This window comes from Pezoporus occidentalis, unplaced genomic scaffold (genome assembly GCF_034315485.1).
Source record: "Pezoporus occidentalis ecotype Australia unplaced genomic scaffold, CSIRO_AGI_Poc_V1 ctg6, whole genome shotgun sequence".
Lineage (NCBI taxonomy): Eukaryota > Metazoa > Chordata > Aves > Psittaciformes > Psittacidae > Pezoporus > Pezoporus occidentalis.
In genome coordinates, this window is record NW_026915943.1 from 2,127,197 (window position 1) to 2,152,874 (window position 25,678).

The following is a 25,678-nucleotide window of genomic DNA, read 5'->3' on the forward strand; positions in this document are numbered from 1 at the left end:
GGACGGAGCTTCCCTTCCAACGGCTGCCGACGGGGAGGCAGAGCCACCGGCTCCACTGAGGGGCTGGGGCTCGGGCTCGGCTCCGGGTCCGCCGGCAGCGGGGGCCCGCTTTAACCTTCTCCGCTCTCCGGCTGGCTGAGGGGAGCTCGCCCGCCTCACCGCTGAGGGAGAGCGGAGCCCCCTTCTTCCCGCCCCGTGCTCCTTTAGCACCGCAAAGGGAGACCTTTCTCCTCCCAGCCGCTTCCCAGGAGGACTCAGGGATCCCCCTGCCTTCCCCCCCGGTGCAGCCGGGCTCCCTGCCCTTTGCTCCCGGCAAGCGGCGGGTGAGTCAGGCGCCTCGCAGGCTCCGAGCAGGTGGGGACCGAAGCTGGCAAGGGAAAGGGGTGGGCATTTTCCCTCCCTCCTCCTGCTGCCTTTCTCTCCATAGGTGGTGGGGCTGGAGCGGGGTGAAGCCCTCCGTCCTGTCAGCCTCTCGCCATGGCTGTCGGTGGGGCTGGGGTCTCGCTCCTCTTCATGACCAGCGTCGTGGTGGCCGTGGGGCTGTGCAAGAGGCTGCTCCGCCGCCGGCTGTACTCAGACCGCCGCCTTTTCACCGCCCTCACGGAGCTGTTGAGCACCTTCCAGATCTGTGCCTGCACGAACGAGCTCTGCCTGCTCGGCAACGTGGAGCCGAAGCCTCACGTCGCGCTCAGCCTCACCTACGGCTTCACCGTCCTTCACGGCCTGACTCTGACCGGCAGCGCATGCAATCCCTGCGGCACGCTGCAGCCCATGTGGAGCGGTGGGATAGCGCTCAAGACGGGAGGGCTCAAGATCGCCGCTCAGTTCGTGGCTGCGGTGCTTGCCAGGGTGTTCGTGCGTTGTATCTGGAGCCTGGGGATGGCAGAGGCACATTCTGGAGCCCTCTCGCAGGGCTGCAGCAGCCCCATGCAGACTACAGTGATGCAGGCGTTCTGCATAGAGCTGCTCTTTTCTGCCGTTTTCCAGCTGACCTTGCTGCGAGCGGAGAGAGTTAACCCCAAATACAGAGTCCATCTGATGGCTCTTCTCATCACCATGCTCGTGTATGCAGGTTAGTCTTTGGTCTTCTCTGTTCCTGCAGTGAAATTGTTTCAGAAGGAGGGGGTTTATTGACTTAAAAGCATTAAGATGTAAAAGTATTGTTCTTGCACTACAAACAATGCATCAAGGAGAGTCTTTGGTCCAACATACGCAGAGTTTATGTAAAGTTTCCCTGATTTAGATTCCAGGCAGGTGTGGGGCTACAAATGAAATGAGTTTTGAATGTAAAATAGTGTCAAATCCACAAGGAAAGGTTTTCACACAACACTGTTAAAATAGCACAGTGAAGGATCGTTTCATAACCCAACTTGATACAACGTGAGAGATTTCAGTGTGCTCTGATTCCTAAATGGCATTGCGAAAGGAAAACAGCACGGATTGTGCAACAGCAAGGTACAGATTGGTGTGATATGGCATAAGTTCTGCATTTAAATAATGCATAATGCGTAGCAGTGCAGTTTATTTAACTGTTAAATCCTCACAGCAGAAGCAGGAATGGTCATTTGTAGCATACATGCAGTAATGATAAAATACTTCATGAAACCAAGTGTAGAAAAGGGAATATATCAGGTGCCTGTTGTATCGTGGCATTGACAAGAGCTTGATGTCTCTGTAGTGCCCTGTGTATCCATGTCCTTGCCTCTGCCTGGTTGTCACCTCAGGGCTTCCCAGTGCAGGGACACTGTCACTTGGGCAGTATCAGTTGAGTGGGAAGGAAGTGGTGAGGGGAGTCAGTTTGAACTTCATTCCCCAGCTGATGCTCCCCGTTGCCCCCAGGGAGGTACCAGAGTTGTTGTGTCACTTGGCACCCTGCAGGGTTGTACTGGGAAGGAGATTCTGTCGTTTGGGATACGGAGAGGTGAGATGGTTATAGAAGTGCTTGTGCTACAACCCCCACCACAGTCATTTAGGAAATGATCAAATCTGGTTATGAGAGAGGGAAATCACTCTCTTAGCAGCAAACATCTGGGATGACCCTGACATCTGGTGTAAAAGATTTAACTGTATTATGCTATCAACCATAATAGTATATAGTAGAAAAGAGGCGAATTTTCAGCTGTATTAATGAAAAAAACCCGTTACTCATTACATTTACCTGAAATTAGCCAATACCTGAAAGATTAAAAGAAGCCCATAGAGAATTCTAAGCATTAATTTGGCAGTTTGAACTACTTCCTAATACTAATTTTGAAGGCAGAGGGAAGGTGTCAGTGCATTTTAGCACATCAAATATATTTCTGAATTCCTCATTTGAAGTGTAGCTAAAAGTCATTCTCCCTCTTTTACAAGGATAAAAAGCTGAGTTCCTGGTTCTTAACATTCTTTTATTACTTAGTAAATAGTCATACACAATAATATGTGTCACACTGGCTTTCTTTTTGACAGGACATGAAAAGGGTTCATGCCCCTGTCACTGGCCAGGCTGGACTCAGACCTTTCTCTAACAGGAGAAGGTTGTGCACTTCCTTCTCTTCCTTGTCATAAACTTGGACTTGTTACGACTGTCGAGTGCAGTTGATCCCCATGTACTTCTAGGAATGATCAGACCTCCTTTCCCCTCTTCAACAAGCACAGTTTGTCTGTATTTGTGTACAGAACACCCTGTGCTACATGGACAGTTTTCTTTCAATTTCTTTTAATTGAGCATTAAGTCTACTATAAAAATGCATGTGCATTCCAGAGAGTAGATCCTGAAGCTAGTATTATCCCATACTTAGTGGAATCCCCAGAGTGGTTTGGGTTGGAAGGGACTTTAAAGCTCATCCAGTTCCAACCACTGCCACGGGCAGGGACCCCTTCCACTAGAGCAGCTTCCTCCAAGCCCCTGTGTCCAACCTGGCCTTGAACACTGCCAGGGATGGGGCAGCCACAGCTTCTCTGGGCACCCTGTGCCAGTGCCTCAGCACCCTCACAGGGAAGAGCTTCTGCCTAAGAGCTCAGCTCAGTCTCCCCTCAGGCAGGTTAAAGCCATTCCCCTTGGCCTGTCCCTACAGGCCCTTGTCCAAAGCCCCTCTCCAGCTTTCCTGCAGCCCCTTTAGGCACTGGAGCTGCTCTCAGGTCTCCCCTTCAGGAACCTTCTCTTCTCCAGGCTGACCCAGCCCAGCTCTCTCAGCCTGGCTCCAGAGCAGAGCTGCTCCAGCCCTTGCAGCATCTCCATGGCCTCCTCTGGCCTCGCTCCAACAGCTCCACATCCCTCTTGTGCTGCTGCCCCAGAGCTGGATCAGGACTGCAGGGGGATCTTACAGGAGCAGAGTACAGGGGGAGGATCCCTTCCCCTGACCTGCTGGCCATGCTTCTTTTGAATCTCATTCTTTCTTGTTCACTCTGCTCCAAGCTTCCTAAGGTTTGCACTCTTTGCTGTACACTCAGCTTCAAAAGGAAGGTTGTCCTGGGTTCAGCAGTAGCAGTCATGTTTTTCCTTTGTGTTAACTGGTGCAGTGAAAAGTGCTGTCCTTCCCCTGTTGTAGGCATGAACTTGGGTGTTTCCTCTTCACTCCTAAGATGTTGATTGAAGCCTCTTGAATTAGAGGAAGGCACAAAATCAGAGATTGCTATCATGGAGCTGTTATAACAAATGTGGGAAAATGCTGCAGCTATGCATTTCTTCCTGTCACAGGCTTGGAGTGTAATAGATCTCTTTTCAGTGGGAGGTTAGGTAGGTACTTAGGACACCAAGAGGTTCTCAAACCTTTCTTGGTAGATCTTTCCCTTTGCCCACATCTACACACACATTCCTCAGAATACACTCCATTCTCCTTAAATCTACAATATAAAACCATGCTGATTTGGGTTTTACACTCCAATTTTAAAACCCCATCAGTTGTGCCTTCAGGACCTGTGCTTATTAGTTATGAATGAACCAGACACATTAGAAAATACACCTCATCCATAATATATCACATTTCATTCCATGAATTATGTTCTACTATGGGTTTGAAAGCTGTAGGTGGAAGAATTGCTGTCTAAAAAAAGGGGCTGTAAGCAAGAGTATCTCCAATTCCAGTTTATTTTGGGTGTTATTTTGAAGGATACCCATATCCCTATGGCTTATCCCAGTCCAAGTGTATTGATACACATGCAGGGCTCAAAACTATTCAGTTACATTTATATGGTGACAGTGAAGGTGTTCAGAAGAAGTAACTGTTGACATGTCACTGTTGTGTGTACCCCATATCGGTATTGGGTATGCAACAAATAATGTCAGATTATACAGGAGCTTCAAAATTTCAAGCTATTCCTTTAGGTTTTTTTCTACTTTTTCCTAGTTAAAAATATTTGGATCTTTTTTAACATCCAGTCTTCCACAGACCAAATTTTTACAGCACAACTTGTGCAGAAAAGCTCCATTTCTGCATTTGCTGTTTCTTCTCCAAAATAGAAGGAAAAAGAGAACATTATGTCTTTGCATATGAAGGCAGTGATTCAGAAGCTAAGGATGCACACCATATACATATTGCTAAAGACTACCTTTGGATATTTCCTTTGGGAAATGATTTAATTCGGATAAGAGTAAAAATAGAATCATAGAATCATGGAATAGTTAGGGTTGGAAAGGACCTTAAGATCATCCAGTTCCAACCCCCTTGCTATGGGCAGGGACACCTCACACTAAACCATGGCACCGAGGGCTCTGTCCAGCCTGGCCTTGAACATTGCCAAGGATGGAGCAGTCACAACTTCCCTGGGCAACCCATTCCAGTGCCTCACCACCCTCACAGTAAAGAACTTCTTCCTTATATCCAGTCTTAACCTCCCCTGTTTCAGTTTAAACCCGTTACCCCTTGTCCTGTTCCTACAGTCCCTAATGAAGAGTCCCTCTCCAGCATCCCTACAGGCCCCCTTCAGACACTGGAAGCTGCTCTGAGGTCTCCACGCAGCTTCTCTTCTCCAGGCTGAACAGCCCCAACTTTCTCAGCCTGTCTCCATACAGGAGCTGCTCCAGCCCCTGATCATCCTCGTGGCCTCCTCTGGACTTCTTCCAACAGCTCCATGTCCTTTTTATGTTGAGGACACCAGAACTGCACACAATATTCCAGGTGAGGTCTCACAAGAGCAGAGCAGAGGGGCAGGATCCCCTCCTTTGACCTGCTGGTCATGCTCCTTTCAATGCAGCCCAGGACACGGTTGCTTTCTGGGCTGTGAGCGCACACTGGAGCCGGCTCATGTTCATTTTCTCATCAACCAACAACACCCCCAAGTCCTTCTCTGCAGGGCTGCTCTGAATCTCTTCTCTGCCCAACCTGTAGCCGTGCCTGGGATTGCTCCAACCCTGGTGTAGGACCTTGTACTTGGCATGGCCCAAGTGCAAATACACCTTTTTGAGGGCTTTTTCATTTAGAAGCAGTTTTACAGTGAAGTCAGAATTGCATGAAATTGGTTAAATCTTTCTGAGCCTAAAACAGCACAGTAGAAATTACATATATATATTTAATTCCAAGTTTCTTCCTAATTTTGGGTTTGCGTTTAGTAAACTCAAGTGTTAAAATGACTCTCATGTGTGGAGCACTAATTACTTCCTCTTTTTAAGCTTTCCTGGGTCCAACGACATAGATGTTAACACTTCTTTTGCCATAAGTCTGGTGCACAGACTGAGATGTCTAAAAAGCATTTTAAAATAAGATTATACAAGTGGCCCTGGCCCATGGTTGATATTCCAGTAGTTATTAGTAATGAATATTGAAGAAATACAGCAGCTAAACGTCTGTTTAATGTTCACAAACAGCAGCTACATCCTGATAATGAAATTGTACTCTTAAATGTCTGTTTGTGGCTATAAAAGCAGAAGCAGTGAGTTCAGAAGTAGATGGAATGACTGTAGATGGCCTCCCGGGCAACCATGGAAGTTCTTCATGTGTCAAGAGTGCACAGTAACAGACTAAATGTGTAAGTGTGCGCAGTAAATCTTGAGTTGTGCTGGAGAACGCATTTAAACCAGAGGAAACTGAGTAGATCAACAAAGGTTAAAATCTTCCTGACGTGGAATAACAGTAAAAGAAATCATAAGGAGACTGTTCTGTATAGAGGAATATCTGTATAGAGAGACTATATTCTATATAGAGAAATAGAAAATGGCAAAGACCTTACTAAAGCTTTTGGTAACTGATGCTCATACAAGTGAGGGTTACAGCATTACAAATACGTTACAGTATTTGTACGCAGGGGGAGTGCAGAGCTTATTTAGGGAAAATTAAGAAGGAACTTGAAGAAACTAAACACAATTAGATTTGATGGGATCAGATTAACAGATAAAACAGATATGGGGTGTTTAGTAACAAATAATACAGAAATACAGAGGATTTTGCTGTGAGTAATGCTTTTCCTGCAAGATTGTGATGAGAGGAACAACATATGTCAGAATTAAAACAGCTGCAGGTTCATCTGCTGTGTAATTACAGTTTAGTCCCCACAACGTAATGTGTTTGGATCTAGTTATTTAAAGAATGTCGAGGCAACTTCATTTACATCTAAATCAAGGACTTTTCAGTCTCTCATGCTCTGCCAGCAAGGAGGGGCACAAGAAGCCAGGAGGGGAGCAGAGACAGGACACCTGACCCGAACTAGCCAAAGGGGTATTCCATACCACAGCATGTCATGCCCAGGATAGAAACTGGGGGGTTGGCCTGGGGCAGGGAACAACTTCATAGAATCCCAGACTGGTTTGGGTTGGAAGGGACCTTAAAGCACCTCCAGTTCTAACCCTGTGACATGGGCAGGGACACCTTCTACTACAGCAGCTTGCTCCAAGCCCTTGTGTCCAACCTGGCCTTGAACACTGCCAGGGATGGGGCAGCCACAGCTTCTCTGGGCACCCTGTGCCAGCACCTCAGCACCCTTACAGGGAACAGCTTCTGCCTAAGAGCTCATCTCAGTCTCCCCTCTGGCAGGATAAAACCCATTCCCCCTTCTCTTCTAACAGTGTGCTACAGACTAAAAGAGCTTATCAGCAGAAACATTCAACATGAGGCAAACCCATCTCTTTAAAGAGTATTTGCTAGGGAGAGATAAAAGAGGTTACAGTCTACACTTCAGGTATTTGGAAGCATTTTAGAAAACAGTTAATCTCTTAACCCTGCCATCAGGTAAGTAACACAGAAGAGTTTATCCATTCACATGGTTTCTGCTAATTCATTTTATTGCAGGGTGTACATTGCTTTTAGTATTGTGTATGTGCGTTTCAGTATTAACTTAGAATAAATACTAATAAAGATTTGATTTCACATTGTTTGATTCCATATTGTTTGCATTTTACTGCAGGTGGAAATCTCACAGGAGCAATATTTAACCCAGCATTGGCTTTGTCATTACACCCACACTGTTTCTATGAGAAGTTTCTGAGTTACTCACTAGTATATTGGGTAGCACCGTCCTTGGGTAAGTTCTTCATACTTTATGTATTTGAGGTAGTCTTATTCTATACCTGCTTCAGAAATCAGGAACTTCTTCATTTGATAGTCTGCTTTAATGAATTCCAGAACATAGTCAATTACAACACAGAATCATAGAATCACAGACTGGTTTGGCTTGGAAAGGACTTTAAGATCATCCAGTTCTAACCCCCTGCCATGGGAGGCATTTGTGTAGAAGTCATTCAGAATCATAGAATCATAGAATGGTTGGGGTTGGAAAGGACCTTAAGCTCATTCAGTTCCAACCCCCTGCCCTGGGCAGGGACACCTCACACTAAACCATGGCACCCAAGGCATGGCCTGGCCTTGAACACCGCCAGGGATGGAGCATTCACATCTTCCCCTGGCAACCCATTCCAGTGCCTCACCACCCTAACACGAAAGAATTTCCTCCTTATATCCAGTCTAAACTTCCCGTTTCAGTTTAAACCCATCACCCCTTGTCTTACTACAGTCCCTAATGAAGAGTCCCTCCCCAGCATCTCTGTAGGCCCCCTTCAGACACTGGAAGGCTGCTATGAGGTCTCCACGCAGCTTCTCTTCTCCGGGCTGAACAGCCCCAACTTTCTCAGCCTATCTTCATACAGGAGCTGCTCCAGTCCCCTGATCATCCCTGTGGCCTCCTCTGGACTTGTTCCAACAGTTCCATGTCCTTTTTATGTTGAGGACACCAGAACTGCACACAATGCTGCAAGTGAGGTCTCATGAGAGCAGAGCAGAGGGACAGGATCCCCTCCTTTGACCTGCTGGTCACGCTCCTTTTGATGCAGCCCAGGATACAGTTGGCCTTCTGGGCTGCAATCGCGTTCACTCTGCACATGCAGGCTTGTGGATTTCAAACCTGTGTAATGCTCTGTGTGGAGCACCTGTAGTGTTCTGTTGTGACTCAAGCATCTGAAACTGAGTTTTAAACACCAGTTTCATTGACAAAATAGTATCTGCTGTTACAGTAAGTTCATTTTAAGAAACAACCATATTAGGTTAAATCATTGCTTAGTTTAGATGCCATGCATAGATGAAGCCCTCAGTGACATGGTTTATTGCTGGACTTGGCAGTGCTGGGGAACAGTTGGACTTGATCTTAAAGGTCTTTTCCAACCCATCTGATTCTATGTTCAAAGTCTAAGTACTTCTGGGATACTCTGAGCAAGAAAATGTACCTACCAGTCAAGCACACCAGCACAGTCCTATGTGGGAAAAGGTTAGTGTTTAGGTAAGGTTAACTGGTTAGTTATAAACCAACACCCATTTACTCTGGATCCTTTCAGAGCTGCCTGTCGTTCGGGACTTTATACCTTGGTCTTACAGTTCAGCCTGTTTGAGGTACATTGCAAATGCTCCCACTGACCAAGGGCCCACTTGTAGATTCCACCAGAGTATTAAAAGGAGAAGAGGCCACCTGGAAGTGAATATTAGCCTGATTAAGTTCAGAAAGAAAAACATCCTGGTTAGCACAGTTTCTGTCTTGCTTTGTGACACTATACAAGAACATAATTAAAAATTATTAATTAATTAATTAATTAAAAAACCCATAGGTATTAGCACAAGTGCTTAAAAAATGCTTTCCCAATTATATTATAATGCCAAATCTTTCTTATCTCCATAGTGTCTAAACTTTGCAGTTCCCATTCTGTGTTTTTTTTCCCCCAGTTGTGGTTGGAAACAATCTCTTCTCAATTCAAGAATAAGCAATATTAATAACTAGATTTTCTCTAATTTAAATGACAGTTTTAATTTGGAAGCTGTGGATTTTGAGTTGTGTGCAAATGAAACTGCTCCATGCTGTTGGTTGTTCAGTTAGTTCCTACAGCTCCTGAGCTTGCTGTGTAGAGGGTATATAAAGAAGCTGTCTGCTAATCCCTAGTTCTTCCGTGATTGTTAATCCTATTGGGAGGTACCACAGTGAGGAAGGTACAAGAGGACATGAAACATAAACAGGAAACATCTCCAAGAGCACCAGTTAAAAGAAAGAACTTCTTGTCTGAGGTTTTATCTCTGCATCTTCTGCTTGTGTTGACTCTCAGTCAAAAATGGAGACAGAAGTTTTAGGCTAACTAAAATTCACTTTAATATCATTTTGATATATTAAGATAGTTTATGTTCATATCCTGCTTGGTTATTGATAAGTAAGATAAAAGCCTGTGTGCTGTTCCAGTTGGTAGCTAGTGAAGTGTTGTAGGCAAAGCTGGTGTGAGCATCACCTGGTCCTGACAGAACACATCATACTTCTCAAAAGCCAGGTTTAGCTTTGTGTGTGTTGACTGATTTCTACCTGAAATCATTTGGAGCTTTTCCAGGTTGTTAAGTACTTGGGATTGAAGGTTTTGGCAAGTGATCTAAACAAACAGGAGGTGTTCTCAAACACCATCTCCTACTCACTTAGCAAGATGTATCCTGCTCTGCAGCAAGCCTTCAGGTGATTTTTGACTTAAGACAGTCATCAGATGTTAACTCAAATGGAACCATGTTTTGAGGGATTTAGAACGGGATTAGGGAGAGATGCTACAGTCTGTAACAATTCATCAACAGTGATTTGTCATTAAAGTACAGAAAATACACCTCACCACCCTCAGAGGGAAGAACTTTTGCCTATAATCCCTTCCAGTAAGCTTTTTGGTGATGTAGGGAGCTTCATAAGGTACAAGTTCTGGGTGAGGAGTGCTGTCAACCAGACATTCATTTCTGAAACAGAATACAGGTTTTTTCCAGGAGAAACAAAAAGGTCTTAAACCGTATCCAGGTGCCCTTTTTTGGACTCTGTGATCCTTCTGGGTCCTTTCCAACTTGAGATATTCTATGTTTCTTAATAAGAACCCATAGTCTCTATAATTTTTCAGCTTCAAAATAAACTTTAAACTAGAATGACCTTCAAAAAATACTCCTCAAAAAGCCCAATTCACTGTGCTATACCCTTGATGTCACCTAAAACCAATGTGGTTATCAAAACAGATGCTGCTCACAAACTCACCCTTGTGATTTCTTTTTCAGGTACAATACTTGTGGCTTTTATATGGGGTGAAATCCTTCCCCGGATCTCCTGAGCCATCAAATTCTGACACCAAGCAGTGACATTGAAATACACTTTCAACATCTGCAGATGTGAAGCTGCCAGAAAACTGCTGACCTCAACTTCTGCACCACCTTTCAGCTCTATTTCCAGACTTCATGTTTGAAGTCTTTGACTTCCAACTTGGTATTCAAACACTTCTTTAGTAATAGCACACTGGGATCTTGAGATACGTGCCACCATTAAACCCTAGGAATGTGAAGGACAGTTAAAACTCTGCAACTTTGTCACTTTAGCCAGAAGTGCCATTTGCTGACCTTTATTACAACAGTTTGCAAAGCTCATTTTAGAGACATACTCAGTCCTTGTAACGACTGCTGGATTTCTTCCCGTAGAAGGCACCTGCATAAAAAAAGCTGAAGATTTCATTCTTCTATTGATCTTATCATACTCCTCCTTGCAACACAGGAGAGGAAGAAAGGCTACACTGCTCCCTAGAAGAGGCCCCATAGCTCTATTCTAGAGACACCTTACACCGATATTAAGAGTCTGTAGGACCAGCACTGTTTTACCAATAACTGAATGCAGGTAAGTAATTCCTCACTTACTTTGGGAAGGCTCTGCCCCATCCCACTGCAGCTGGCTGAATATTTCTCTTGGGTGGAAAAAGCAGTAATAAAGTACCATAAAGGTCTGTAGTCACACTCACAAAAAAGGGCATTTTGGGCAAAAAAACCAACCCAAACTACTTCACCTGAGATCACTGCTGCCTCTTCACACAGTAAAATAGACACAGCACATAGGGATGAATCATGTGGAACTTGATTTCATGTAACTCTTACCAGATGTTTTTCTTTAATAAATGAATTTGCAATACAGGTAAAGAAATTAAAGCGCTACATACACAAACTGCCACAAACAACCTTTATACCCTCCACTGAGGAGAACACCACCAATAGGTACCATCCCCTTAAGTCGTCTTTGTAGCATGAGGTGGATTCTTCTGAAAGCATCTTAATTCTTATATATGCTGATAGTTTTTAAATTGAAGACTTCACTTTATAGGAAGTAGGTTTGAGAGGGGAGGTGGTTAACCAGTTCTACAAAGCTACCAGTAGTAACAGCCCAGATCCTGAGAGAAAGGGAAGGAATCAGACAGGCTTTGTTGGGTTTTATTCTGCAGTCAAATGATGAACCAAGTCTTGACCAGCTGCTGCTGTCAGCTGCCTTTTCTGGCAAGAGCTGGGGAAGTAAACATTCTCATGTCATTTCTTCCTTGTGGCAATAAAATCTTCTCTCATTTTAATTATCCTACGTACCTCTAAGGTTGTATTGCAAAATCAACCGTTTGAACTTGAAACACTGGGTTTCATACAAGAGTCTTACCCACAACCCTGTATTCAGTCATTAAACCAAAGCAGCCTGCTAATACACTGATGACAACTGTTGGGTGATCAGTCAGCAGCTCTTGGGTACTAACATAAGCCTAATAAAGGAGACTTACTTGTCTTCAGTAAAACTCCTCACAGCAGGGACTACACACACCACACTGTGAGCGCGAGCAGACACGATCTTTCAGCTGGTTTTACATTCATCTGCCTGTTTGTAGCTCAGCCCTGGAGAGATGCTAGAACAGAACCCAGCGTGTGAGACCTCTAAAAAACATGTCCTTTTAACACATTACCCACGGCTTCTAAACAGATGCTTTGGGAAGATTCTACTTCCCCACTCTATGGCTTTGCTGCTTTTTTACCTATTTTAAAGTGATCCATACGTTGGACATAATTTTTCCCCCTCCCTGGGACTTTGCCTTCATTGGCTTACTCAGGCTCAGTTATTAACCTCATTTCTTGCACAAATAGGCCTGACATAATGAACTGATTTGCATGTCTCCCTTGAGCCCATGAGGCCCACAGGGAAAAGGTCTCGAGAACAAAGGTCATCAAGCATAAAAGCAGGCAGCCAGGGGAAAGAGAAAGTAGAGATACAAACCCACAGGCAGCCAGGATTTACTGGCTTAGAGGCCAGCTTCCACCTCACTGATAACAGCGTGTGAAAGCAAAGTCCATAAAGCACAGAAGTCAGACTGAAAGCAGCCCTGAGGAGGACTTGGGGGTGTTGGGTGAGGAGAAGCTCCCCATGACCCGGCTTCAGTGTGTGCTTGAGCCCAGAACTCCCCCCTGGTGTGCTGGGCTGCACCCCCAGAGTGTGAGCAGCAGCTCAGGGAGAGGATCCTGCCCCTCTGCTGTGTGAAGGGGAAAACCCCCTGCAGCCCTGATCCAGCTCTGGGGCAGCAGCACAAGAGGGAAGTGGAGCTGTTGGAGCGAGCCCAGAGGAGGCCACGGAGATGCTGCAAGGGCTGGAGCAGCTCTGCTCTGGAGCCAGGCTGAGAGAGCTGGGCTGGGTCAGCCTGAAGAAGAGAAGGCTCCTGAAGGGGAGACCTTAGAGCAGCTCCAGTGCCTAAAGGGGCTCCAAGAAAGCTGGAGAGGGGCTTTGGCCAAGGGCCTGTAGGGACAGACCAAGGGGAATGGCTTTAACCTGCCAGAGGGGAGACTGAGATGAGCTCTTAAGCAGAAGCTCTTCCCTGTGAGGGTGCTGAGGCGCTGGCACAGGGTGCCCAGAGAAGCTTTGGCTGCCCCATCCCTGGCAGTGTTCAAGGCCAGGTTGGACACAGGGTCTTGGAGCAAGCTGCTCTAGTGGAAGGTGTCCCTGCCCGTGGCAGGAGGTTGGAACTGGATGAGCTTTAAGGTCCCTTCCAACCCAAACCATTGTATGATTCCAATTTATGTATACAAAGGGGCTAGTGAAGACATTCTTCTAGAATGTCTTGTATAACACTAATACCCAATGTATTCAGCAATGTCAAGTTCACACCACTATTAAATCGTCACTAATTTGGCTGCAATTCTTAATGAATACTCATCAAGGGTAGTTATAATTTTCACGTACCTTGAAATCACACCATGTCTTAATGTGCTGAGCAGAGCAGGACCATTCAAAGTAACTAACTGCAAGAGTGCAGGGCTGGTAAAGAAAACTGCTCATCTACCAACATATTAATACTGAAAACTATCCACAAGTCAACCTAACAAATCAAATGAAAATCAAGAACAACTTTCATTTGAATGCTGGGGGGTGAAACACTTGAATTTGCTGACACTGCCCCATGGCAAAACCACCAGCACCCAGAGATGAAGCAGGGAAAGCTGCAGCAGGACCAAGCTTTGGCCATTTAAATCTGCGTTCCCAAGTTTGGGATGGGTCAGACTAATTCTGTATTACAGGTGCCCTCTGAATATGTTCTGCCTTTTTGTCCTCACATGCAGGTGGCCCAGGAAATGGCTCCATTGGACTTTGTGCTCTACAAGAATGCACCAAACCCAAAGGACATGGGCTCAGAATCACAGTTGCTGAAGGAATGGACTGAGACCTGCAGCACTGAGCTGGTTGTGAGATACAAAAGAAATCTTAGTTTATTTCACAACATTGTTAACGTGTGATACAAAGACACAAAACAGTTCCCTCTTTCAGGACTTTACACTCTTAGTCCATCTCCTCTCCCACCCAAACCCTGCTCTCAGAGAAATAAAAGGGATAGCACAGAACTGACCCCAGTCACTTAAGGGGCATTACATGTAGCTTTGCTTTCAGTCCCTGGCTGACCCTATGTCCTTTTAGTCCAGCTTTGAAACGTTTCTAGTCCCATTTTACCCACCTCAATGAACAGGTACAAAAATACAGGGAATTCCAGGACAATCTAAAATTGTTCTACTTACAGTTGGATTTCTCGAGTCCCAGAACTCCTACAAAGGCTTCTCTGAATGCCCCCTGATTAGCCCCATTCAAGTGTTAGATGCAAAGAGGTTTTATTGGGTTGGTTGGTTGGTTCTGGCTGCTTAAATAACCCCATAGTGGTCACAAATGTCAAACCCTGGTTTAAACATCTATAAAAGCATTTTTAGACCTTAGATGTCTGAAGCTTAGGTCATTAAAAGAAAGGTTAACTCCTGATAGTCACTGCCATGCCTTCAGTTTTACAGCTTATTCTGCAAGTGCCACAAGAGGAATCTGAAAGATACAAGACACCAAGTTTACACGATTAAAATAAAGGTTATTTATCTTTACAAAGTCATAGGTAATCGTTGTTTGCAGCACAGGGGACAGCACTTCACTGCAAACCCACCGGTCTTCACAAGGGCTGAACATCTTTGGCAGCAGCTCTAAGCTCGGGTCAGCTAAGGACAACCCACTGCACCACCACACACAGCCATGCTAGCCACTCCAGAACAACAAACTGCAACTCGTGATGTGCCAGACACAAAGCTGCTCGTTAAACACCAGTGGAAACATCCCACGTGAACCGGCAGCACGTCTCCAGGAGCTTTGGTGGGCAACTGCCACATCTCATTTGGGTAATGAGCAGGAATATGCAACATGAGCAGCCCACAAGGGCATCGCTTTAGCAGCAGGGCAGTGTTCTGCTCCATAACAGGTCACCAACAACATGTTCTTGCACAGTGGTTTTGTGGTTCAGAAGGTTAAATGGGCTCAGCTGCTCCATAGACAAGATCACAGCAGTGACTCAGTACGAAGATCAGAGCATGCTCCCTCTCTGCTGTTTACAGAGTGTAGAACTAAGCTACCCTCATCCTCATGCTCAAACTCATTAGCACAGGTCTCTAAGAACTGTTCTTGTCACTTGGCACCTTCAGTTATTTATTGCTGCTGTACATCACAGAGTTCTGAACTTACTTAAATAACATCATAAATGCACTCAGGCTGGTTTAGAAAGGCCCATCACACCCACAGCTCCTGAGCTGCTACCTGGAACAGCATCACTACACGTGCACATCACTTGATCTGCCCTGGCAGGGACCAGCTCCTCAGCTCTGACCAGTAAGGACAAGGGCAAGCAGGACAGCAGACTCCCTATCCAGTCACCTCTCACAGCATTAATCCCCCACAGCCACCTGCAGCCCCACGGAAGGCACAGATTAAGCAGCAGGAATAACTTCTCTGACCAAAACAACTTCTTACAGAGTGGATTTGGTGCTTTGCTAGGAGATCAGTCAACACCACTTCCACCAGCACTTCAGGCTCCTTAGAGATCTGCCACCAGCCATGAACTCTCCTTAATCCTGGCCAAGTATTCAAATACACATTCAAATTTGACTTTTCAACAGCACAATTACTTATTCTTTTCATAAAACACAAACCAAAATCATCCTGGAGATGGAATTATCAGAGCCAAGCTTCCCATTCACTAAGAGGCTCTTCAGCTACAGCTGAAGAGTTTTCCTTTATCAACTTAAGTCCAATGGGGCAACAAGTATCTTGACTTTTATGGGGAGAACTCCCTGTACTGCAAAGTCCTTCCCAGGGTGGGCAAGGTTTGAGCTCTTGCACTCAACAATAAACACTAACTCAGGACCCACAGCAGTGGTTGAGATCAGTGAGCACGGAGCTACTCAGACTTACTGCATGAGTATTAACAGCAAAGGCAAAGGAAGAGCAGAGGAGGGAAGCAGATGTGCATCACTGCTCCACAACAGCCTCTCTTAGGGGCTGCAGCCTCTCTCCCAGCGTAGTCCCAAACCAATTTCCACTGAATTTTTCAGCATGTCATTTTCCTGTGTCCCTTTCCTCCCCTGCCCTTTCCTTCTTCCTCCCTGACCTTTCAGATACTGCCCATAACTATTTTCTCCAGCATTCCAAGTGGGATAGTTCTGTGCCTGCTGCAAGGCAAGATCTAGCAGCCTCTCCTGAGAGAGGCAGAAGAACTGGGACAACATACCACTGCTTCAGCAGCACAGGCAAACACTGCACTGGTGAGCACTGCTGCAGCAGGGCTGGAATCACCATCCTGCTGTGACTGTGCATCTCCATACAGTCCCAGAATGAGCTGCTCTCCATCTCCTCCCAGTGTCAAGGAAACACTGGCGTGTCTTGTAATGCCACCAACAGGAGAAAAGCAGTGCAGGTGATGGTCACTGGCACAGCCACCTAAGCAGAGTGTTGTCTCTAACAACAACCCCATCCAGATTGCTCAGTAGCTTTAGCAGCAACTGTTCCTGCTCTGCTTGCAGTAAAGGAAGAGATGGACTCACAGCACTTGTCAAGTGCTCCATCCCATTGGAAGGCCTCGGAATTCCTGCACACAGAGTGAAATAATAGACACTAAAGACATAACTTCCTAGCAACAACTCCAGCATCTAAGAGCCTTTGAGATGGGAGAGTTTAATGAAGGGCTGAACTTCCAGACAGGCACCTCCATGCAGGTGACTGTTTACACCAACAGGCAATTTTGGACAGATCACTGAGCATCTTTCCACATCTGCACTAACTACAGCTACCTTTTCCTTCTCTAAGTCATCATCATCCCAATATCTTCCTTGCAGGAGATCTGGGATCACATGCATTATATACATCACAAAGACAGAAGGCTCTGCATACTGAAAAGGATTGGAAAGCAGGACTTACAGCAGCACGTGGCCTCCTCAGTGATCGACTTCTGCATCTTCAAACTGCCCCGCAACTACTGGTGCTATGTCCACCTCCATCCCATCTGAAAACGAACAGCCACGCTACACAACACTGCACACAAGCGGGTGATATTAACAGCAAAGGGAACGAGGGCCCTCTGTTGACAGAAGATGGCCAGGACAGGAAACTGGCTGGTCAATTAAAGCCATAGCTGCTTCCCACCACCTCATCTCACCCCATCTTACTAAAATGACTTAAATCCCAGAGTTAAACTATTCCATCTTTAAATGAAGTTTTGGTGTAGCAAATGGCTACATGATTCCTTTGAATAGCTTTAATTGTGCTCTAACAGAAGGAGCCAGACTGCAGAACCACTGCTCTCATACAGGCTTCAGTTTGTCTTTCCTGATGAATCTCATGAACTTCTATGACAATGCTGACGTGGGGTGAGTGGTGGACGTTGTCTCCCTGGACTTCTCCAAGGCTTTTGACAGGGTTTCCTACAGCCTCCTCCTAAAGGACCTGATGGGTTATGGTCTGGACAAGTGGTCCATGCAGAGGGTGGGATCTGGCTGATAGGTTGCACCCCAAGGGTGGTGATGAGCAGCTACTTCTCCAAGTGGGAACCTCTCACCAGTGGGGTACCCCAGGGACTGATATTGGGTCCAATGCTGCTTAATGTCTTCATAAGGGATCTGAGTGATGGGACCAAGTGTTCCCTGATGAAGTCTGCTGATGACACCAAACTAAGTGAGGAAGTAGACACTTGGAAAAGGGAAGCCACCCTGCAGGATGAGCTGGACAGGCTGAAGAGTGGGATAACAAGAACCTGATGGAGCTCAGCAAGGCCAAGTGTCAGGTCTGGCACCTGGGAAAACCCAGTCCCAGAGTGCAGCACAGCCTGGGATCTGCCTGGCTACAGCAGCTCTGGCAAAAGGACCTGGCAGAAACAAGCTCCATAGGAGTGAACAGTGAGCAGCTGTGGCAAAGAAGGCTCAGGGGGGACCTTATCCCCATGTTCCAGTATTTAAAGGGTGGCTACTAAGGAAATGGAGACTCCCTTTTTACACGGAGTCTCAGGGAAAAGACAGGGGTGATGGGCACAAGTTACTCCTGGGGAGATTCCAACCAGCCATTGGAATAATCCCCCCAGGGAGGTGGTGGATTCCCCAACACTGGACACTTAAGACAGGGCTGGACAGGGTGCTGGGCCATCTAGTCTAGGTCATGCTTTCCCTAAGACAGATTGGACCAGATAATCCTCCAGATCCCTTCCAACCTGGAATTCTGCAATAGTATGAAAACAAAAGCATTTCTTACCTTCAAACTCCCTTATTGAGTCTTCTGTTCTGACTCCAGCCATGTTGTACTGGCTGCTGACAGACTGGGCTAACATGCCTTCTAACCTCTCCAGCGTGGCCTGTCCTTCTGCAGTTAAATGTGACAACCCTTCTTCATAGGTGTAGAAGCTGGGGATGTCACCTTGCTGTAGCTCTGTGGAGACAAGTTGGTGTTTATCAGGAGTTCAGGAGCCTGCATCAAGCAGGGGAGGAGGAACAAGAAGACAGGTAAATTATGTTAAGATGAGCCAGCTGAGACTAAAAGGCTGCTCACATCAATTACAGCACATACATGGCAATGTGAATTGAGCACACACCTCTGCAAACACATCCACTGGGACCAGCAAAGGCTGATATCGGTGTCTTGGGGCTTTTGAGCATGAGAACAATGTTTTTGCTGAATTCCAGTGATTTGTGACAGATTTCCTTCAGATTTTAAGTTGGTTTATGTGCCTCTCGCAAATTAATGTTTCAGCAAGAGGAGCAACAAACAAGGAACTTCTAAAGAGACCAAACCATCACAGACAGCAGGTATGGAGGTGCTGACTGGTATTTCAAAGGAAGAAGTGTTACAAACCATGGGCCTCAACGTCGTACTCCTCCCCTTCATAGTCGTTGTCTGAATCTTCATCATCTGGGTCTGGGTGCAGAGCCTGGCATTCACACATAGCTGAAAACATGGCTTCCACTGCAGGGACACAAGCACACACAAAACTCCCTTGTTTATCCATCAATACCCACCACAGCAGGCAAGAGAGACTGAAAGAGCAAAAAGACTAAGAACATTCCTTTACGAGAACCCCACTGAATGTGTATTTGAAACATCACCCCACAAGCTGCAGCCAGGCAAGAAACAAAACAGGTTTTCCAGATCCAGCCTGGAGCTTTATCCTCTGAACAGCACTTTCCCGTTATTTCACAGAATCCCAGACTGGTTTGTGCTGGAAGGGAACTTAAAGCTCATCCAGTCTCAACCCCCTGCCACAGGCAGGCACATCTTCCACTAGAGCAGCTTGCTCCAAGCCTCTGTGTCCAACCTGGCCTTGAACACTGCCAGGGATGGGGCAGCCACAGCTTCTCTGGGCACCCTGTGCCAGCGCCTCAGCACCCTCACAAGGAAGAGCTTCTGCCCAAGAGCTCATCTCAGTCTCCCCTCGGGCAGGTTAAAGCCATTCCCCTTGGCCTGTCCCTACAGGCCCTTGGCCAAAGCCCCTCTCCAGCTTTCCTGCAGCCCCTTTAGGCACTGGAGCTGCTCTAAGGTCTCCCCTTCAGGAGCCTTCTCTTCTTCAGGCTGACCCAGCCCAGCTCTCTCAGCCTGGCTCCAGAGCAGAGCTGCTCCAGCCCTCACAGCATCTCCATGGCCTCCTCTGGACTGGCTCTAACAGCTCCACATCCCTCTTGTGTTGGAGACCTTGATAAAGGTGTATCTCTGGACAATCAGTCCGTGTTACCCACCACAAGATTCCCACAATATTTAACACATAAGATTCTTGACTCCTAGATCTGGTATGCTCCACACCAGATGGGACACAACTGTTTCCCACTGGGAGCCTCTGGGCATCAGCATGTTCCTAATGAGACTGTTGCTGACTCAAGTCTCACTGAATTTGTATTTCATCAGCTGTTTCCCATACAGGTTCTCTGCAAATGTGCATCGATAAGGTTCTTTGTTGTGTATTTGAAGTCTCTATTTCTGAGCATTGGAATTTTCCTTGAGAAGCAGCTGCCTGAATTATTCCAGCTTCAAGCAGGATAAAACACTTTACTTTGCTCTTTTCAGCACACAGAAATCAAATTATTAGAGAAGGACCCTGAAGGATGATATCATCCCCATCTCTGTACCCCACTGTCTTCCACATACAGCCAGGGCTTTACATTAAACCAGTTTTCTCTTCACTTACAGGCTGATTTGTCACTAGGTACAAATCTGAACTCTGCAATGGGTTCAGTATCATCATCGCTGTCTTCTTCCTCCTCCTCCCCTTCAGCCACAGAAGCCTCTTTTGTCTCCGCCTCTTTAGGAAATGGAAAGATTTAAGAGAAACATGTTTATTTCTGAAACACACAGATAACCACATCAGAAACCTGGAGAGGCACAAACCAACCCACTCCCACCCACAGGATGGATATGATACATAAGGTCCTCCCACAGCACCTCAACACCACTTGTCATGCAGAAGCTTCTCCACTTACAATTTCAGATTTTGGGAATAGCCACAGGATTATTCACATACTGCAGGAAAACTGCCCGATTCTGAACCCTCACAATCCCCACTGATTATCACAGAATCTCAGACTGGTTTGGGTTGGAAGGGGCCTTAAAGCTCATCCAGTTCCAACCGCTGCCACAGGCAGGGACACCTTCCACTAGAGCAGCTTGCTCCAAGCCCCTGTGTCCAACCTGGCCTTGAACACTGCCAGGGATGGGGCAGCCACAGCTTCTCTGGGCACCCTGTGCCAGCGCCTCAGCACCCTCACAGGGAAGAGCTTCTTCCTTGTATCCAAGGATATCTTCCTTATATAATTTCCTTGCACAATGCTAGGTACATATACTAGATCACCTGAACTTGAGGGATCCTGAGCATCACTGTCATGAAACCAACAGCTCCCAGCATGGCCTCACCTGGAGCACTGTGAGGTTTACAGAGCATCCCTACTTGATTTCGGACACTCCTAGCAGGCCAGCAGGATGTCAGAGGTAGGAAATACACCCAGAGCCAATGCCAACTGTGCAAAACCCTGTTTCCCAGCCTCTGGGCACTACATACATGGATAAGTAAGCAACAACTTGACAGTTTACTTTCCACGAGTATAAACCTCACAAATGTGGCTGCAGCTGATCCCTCTAAGCTGGGGACGCTGCACTGTCAGCCTCAGAAGTGCATTATGTGCTACAGAACAAGAGGAATACAGTCAAGGCTGTTCCACTGAGAGTGGCTTTTATCCCACACAGAACTGGCATCACCAAGACCAGGGAGAAGCCAAGAAGCTGCCAGGCAGCTGCCCCCAAAACTGAAGTCTCCAAGGAAGCTACACAACCCTTTTCCAACAGCCACCCGCAGGCTCAGCTTGTCACAGCTGAGCCCAGCTCTTTGTTCTCAAGTGAAGTCAACCTCGGAGTGCCTTTTCCCAAACCAGGGCTGAGGCTGATGCGTGTGCACACACACATACAGAGCACAACCAAAACTTCCAGAGGAAGAACTAAATGTCCCCTGTCCAACAAAGAATGGAGACTCCTGCAGCCAAACAAGTGGAGAGGTTTGAGTGTGAGATGATTCAGCAGTTGAGAACTGCAGGGCAGTGATGGAATCATATGGAAAAGACCTTTAAGATCACAGACTTGACAACTAAACAGATCTACCTGCTGGAGAAGATTTACTGTAGCTAGAGCCCATATATTTAAAACCCACCCTCAATAATCAGACTGTTAATGATCTATAGATACGAACTGTCTCAGGAAACCATATTTTCAACCACCATTGTCAGAATGAATTCAAAGCTAGAAAACAAAATCTTCTGTCACACTAGGCTCAGATTACTTCAAACTAAACACAGTTAAAGGAAAATGGGGAAGAACCACCACGAGGTTGGACACATAAATGTCCTCTTAGTTGCAGTCCTCATTATTTGCAGTGATGGATTGTCAGAGAACATTATTAATCTAAGAGGAGGAAATAATGAAGAGTATTAATAATGTAAAAGCACCTTTGCCTCCTCACTATTGCAGAACTTTCAGGATATAGATTATTTAAAGCACAATAAAATGCCAGATTTGAACCTTTAACTATAATCACTAACAGGCATGAAGGGGAAAGAGACCTGCTCAAGACTCTACACTCATTACTCTTCCATTGACACAGCAGTTTATGACACACTTAAGATATTAATAGGTCTGCCAGGACAATTAAAAACCAAATACACATCAAAACTATAGAAAACCCTCACACAAATAATCAAAGAGACAGTTTGTTTTCTCCAGTTCACAGCAAGAATAGTCAATGCTTCTGGAGGAAACAGACAGAGATCCATTCAGCCTGGTGACATGAGCTATTCCATGGCTTTTAAGCAAGCTGTGGGAGATAATGAGTTAAAGCTTCCAGGCTAACATGAAACAGTAGGAATTCCTCAAGCCTTGCGCTGGCAGCACCACTAACATACATTCAATACAGCAGAAATGATACTCAAGCTGGAATCACAGGGGGAAGGCAGAGGAAATGAACTGTTTAAAGTGAGTGTAAGGGAGCAGAGAACAGATTCCAGGCAGCTCCAGTCATACAGAGTCATGTGCTGAGAGCAAAACATGACTCTGACACGACAAGAGCAAAACTCTACTGTAACATTTATCCTTCAGAGAATGAAACAGAAAATACTTGAACGCAGCATGACATTTTTAAACCTGAAATTCACTGGTTTTGAAGGGGAAATCATGCCATACAGGACCGTGTGGCAGCACCAAGCAATGCTTCAGGCATACCTTCAAATCTGGCATTCACCATGACGTACAAGTGCTCCCATGGGAAGGCACTCAGGTCCCTGGAGACAGCGTGTAAACTTATGGTGGGATAATCCAAGGAGAAGCCAACTCCGGAGTTTTCCAGCCAAGACAGGCGACTAACAAGGAGAAAGGGGAAAAAAAGAGACAAGTTAGAAACTAACAGAGGAAGGTGATGCACCTGAGTCATACCTGCAAAGCAACCCCAAAACACTGAGTAATTATGGACACACCATTTAGTCCACTCTTGGGTAACACATGGTCCTGGACGTGCCCTAATACAGTAAGTGATGGCTGAGGTAAAAGAAACCTGTTCTTACAGGACATGAAGCTCAGCACCCAAAACACATTTGCACTAAACCCTGCATATCCCCCCCACCACTTCATTTTCTCCTCCCTGTAGGTATCTGTCATTCCAAAGAGAACTACAGCAGCTTGAGAGTGGGATTTGTAACTCAAACTACCACATGTTCTGTGGTTTCTATTACTAGTGTAATTTCTGGAGGATTACAATGGCCTGTGTGTAGAAACACAACCAGATCTATAATCAGCAGAGCTAACATAGCCAGGCTATGGGGTTTTCTCCCCTCACAACCTATGTACCATAGCCTGTGCTTCCCCCTGTTCTCACTCTAACCACTGCAGGAGGCAGCACAAGTTGTCACAACTGGGCTGCCTCTTCCTTCATATCCCAGAGATCAGTGTCCTTCCAGCAGCCCAGAAGTCAAACACCATCTAAATCTGGGTGTCTGTGATGGATGAACTCACACAGTGCACGGAAGTGTTGAGGGGCAGGAAGTGAGACTTGCCCCATGTGCAGAACTTGGTGTTTACAAGATTCTGTTGAGGACAAAAACCCATGGAAAGATCACAGAATATTCCTTGCCTCGGGAAGTCAGACTGAGAGCAAGAGTGAAGTGGGAGCAAGGAATTTCCTTCCTGGCCTCGATGGGGCAGCTCTCAGTGTTTACAGCTCTTGATGCAGAGTCAGTACAGCTTCAAAGCCACATTGTCCTCCCTGGTGGCCAGTTCTTGTGCTGGTGCCCAGTTCCCCCTCCAGCACAGCACTCCTGCAAACACCAGTGGTTTTATTCATTACCAGCAAATGCCTCCAGTAAGAGCCCTGTGACGTGCTGAAACATGCTGGGAGGAAGCTGGCAGACGTGTGTGCCTCACAAAACTCCACTGAAAGCAAGTTACAAGGCAGCTCAACATTATACATGGTGAGAGGAGATGCTGTATGAACAGAAGCCCTTGTACTGCAAGCAAACAACTGAACAGAACAGAGACTGCAAGCGCAGAGCGATCCTGCTCAAGAGGAACATCAGCAACAAGCTAAGGTGGGGGAAAAGCCTCGCAAATAATATTAGACATTGTGTAAATGCTTTGGATTCTAAAGGTGCTAAAAGACAATTCAGTCCCCACTGCATGTTTTAAATGTTTCTGTTCTAACAACATTGTTATGCTGCAGAAATACATTCTATTTAGAGTGGTTTTCCATGATTAAGGAAAATTACTTTAATCAACAAAACGTCTTCTTCAACTGTACAATGCAGGAGGAGTTAAAGGAAACTCTGAAGTGCTCAGATAACATTTTCCAGAATAACCAGCCTGATTCCTGCATGTTGAGAACATTCAGTGTCCACATGATTAATGTGACCAGAGAGACTTGACAGAACCACAGCAGTTACTAACAGCAGAAAGCCCCCAGCCACACCACCTGCTCCCCTGTCAAGGGAACAAGAGTGCTGTGGTTTGGATGCACTGGCCAATCGGCTTCCGTGCTGTGTTGTTCCCTCCTGTGTTGTTTAAAACACCATTTAGAGCAGGAACAGTGGAACCCCCCCTTCAACCTGGCCTTGAACACTGCCAGGGATGGGGCAGCCACAGCTTCTCTGGGCACCCTGTGCCAGCGCCTCAGCACCCTCACAGCGAAGAACTTCTGCCTAAGAGCTCATCTCAGTCTCCCCTCTGGCAGGTTAAAGCCATTCCCCTTGGCCTGGCCCTACAGGCCCTTGGCCAAAGCCCCTCTCCAGCTTTCCTGCAGCCCCTTTAGGCACTGGAGCTGCTCTCAGGTCTCCCCTTCAGGAGCCTTCTCTTCTCCAGCCTGGCTCCAGAGCAGAGCTGCTCCAGCCCTCGCAGCATCTCCATGGCCTCCTCTGGCCTCGCTCCAACAGCTCCATGTCCCTCTTGTGCTGCTGCCCCAGAGCTGGATCAGGGCTGCAGGGGGGGTCTCCCCAGCGCGCAGCAGAGGGGCAGGATCCCCTCCCTGAGCTGCTGCTCACGCTCTGGGGGTGCAGCCCAGCACACGGGGGGGTTCTGGGCTCAAGCGCACACTGAAGCCGGGTCATGGGGAGCTTCTCCTCACCCAACACCCCAAGTCCTTCTCTCAGGCTGCTCCATTTGGTCTCCCCCCGCCTGTGTTTGTGCTGGGATTGCCCCGACCCAGGGGCAGGACCTCGTTGAACTCCATGAGGTTCACAAGCTCCCATCTCTCCACCCTGTCCACGTCCCTCTGCATCCCTTCCTTTCCCTCCAGCGCCTCGCCCGCACCACACACACACACACACACACACACACACGCACACCGCTCCCGCCCCGTGCTCCACCATCCCTCAGGGAGGCCCCTCACGGCGCGGCCTACGGGGGTACCGAGCACCATCACACGCACCCCCGCCCCACAGACCCCCAGTCCCCCGCTCACCTCTCGGCGATGTACAGGGTGCCGGCGCCCAGCGACCGCCCCGCCAGCACCACCTCGGTGTCGGGCTGCTGGTGCCGGACACCCTCGGCCGGCGGCGGGAACCGCTTGAGGAAGCTCATGATGGCGGCGCCGCCGCCCTCCTCCGCCAGCGGCCCGCGGCGGAACCGGAAGCGCCCGTGCTGC

The 25,678-nt window shown here is 46.9% G+C and overlaps 2 protein-coding genes across 5 annotated transcripts; one reads left to right on the forward strand and one right to left on the reverse strand.

Moving 5' to 3' along the window:
* AQP11 (aquaporin 11) lies at positions 1-14,604 on the forward strand. 4 transcript variants are annotated; one of them, XR_009968597.1, is made up of 5 exons: positions 1-354; positions 428-1,072; positions 7,318-7,434; positions 10,458-11,064; positions 13,803-14,604. XR_009968597.1 is itself a non-coding variant. In XM_062639211.1 (3 exons), exons 1-3 carry the CDS (start codon positions 478-480, stop codon positions 10,508-10,510), a joined length of 765 nt encoding a protein of 254 aa, XP_062495195.1. In that variant the 5' UTR covers positions 1-477; the 3' UTR covers positions 10,511-11,785. The 4 variants fall into 4 exon arrangements, 1 of the variants encoding a protein (XP_062495195.1); XR_009968596.1 differs by having other exon boundaries at positions 1-323; XR_009968595.1 differs by having other exon boundaries at positions 1-1,072.
* Positions 13,921-25,678, reverse strand: CLNS1A (chloride nucleotide-sensitive channel 1A). Its single transcript, XM_062639214.1, has 7 exons — positions 25,496-25,678; positions 22,774-22,910; positions 20,201-20,314; positions 18,877-18,987; positions 18,280-18,453; positions 16,957-17,041; positions 13,921-14,544 (listed from the first exon to the last, which is right to left on the reverse strand). Exons 1-6 carry the CDS (start codon positions 25,612-25,614, stop codon positions 16,974-16,976), a joined length of 723 nt encoding a protein of 240 aa, XP_062495198.1. The 5' UTR covers positions 25,615-25,678; the 3' UTR covers positions 13,921-14,544; positions 16,957-16,973.

Bases quoted from the DNA above. Each gene is read 5' to 3' on its own strand.
- AQP11 (XM_062639211.1), top strand. From the start codon at position 478: ATGGCTGTCGGTGGGGCTGGGGTCTCGCTCCTCTTCATGACCAGCGTC. The intron at 1,073-7,317 runs GTTAGTCTTTGG...ATTTTACTGCAG, and splicing joins CACCATGCTCGTGTATGCAG to GTGGAAATCTCACAGGAGCA. The intron at 7,435-10,457 runs GTAAGTTCTTCA...TTTCTTTTTCAG, and splicing joins TTGGGTAGCACCGTCCTTGG to GTACAATACTTGTGGCTTTT.
- CLNS1A (XM_062639214.1), bottom strand. From the start codon at position 25,614: ATGAGCTTCCTCAAGCGGTTCCCGCCGCCGGCCGAGGGTGTCCGGCAC. The intron at 18,454-18,876 runs GTTTGTAACACT...TTGTCTCCACAG, and splicing joins GTACGACGTTGAGGCCCATG to AGCTACAGCAAGGTGACATC. The intron at 17,042-18,279 runs GTAAGAAATGCT...GTTCGTTTTCAG, and splicing joins CTCAATAAGGGAGTTTGAAG to ATGGGATGGAGGTGGACATA.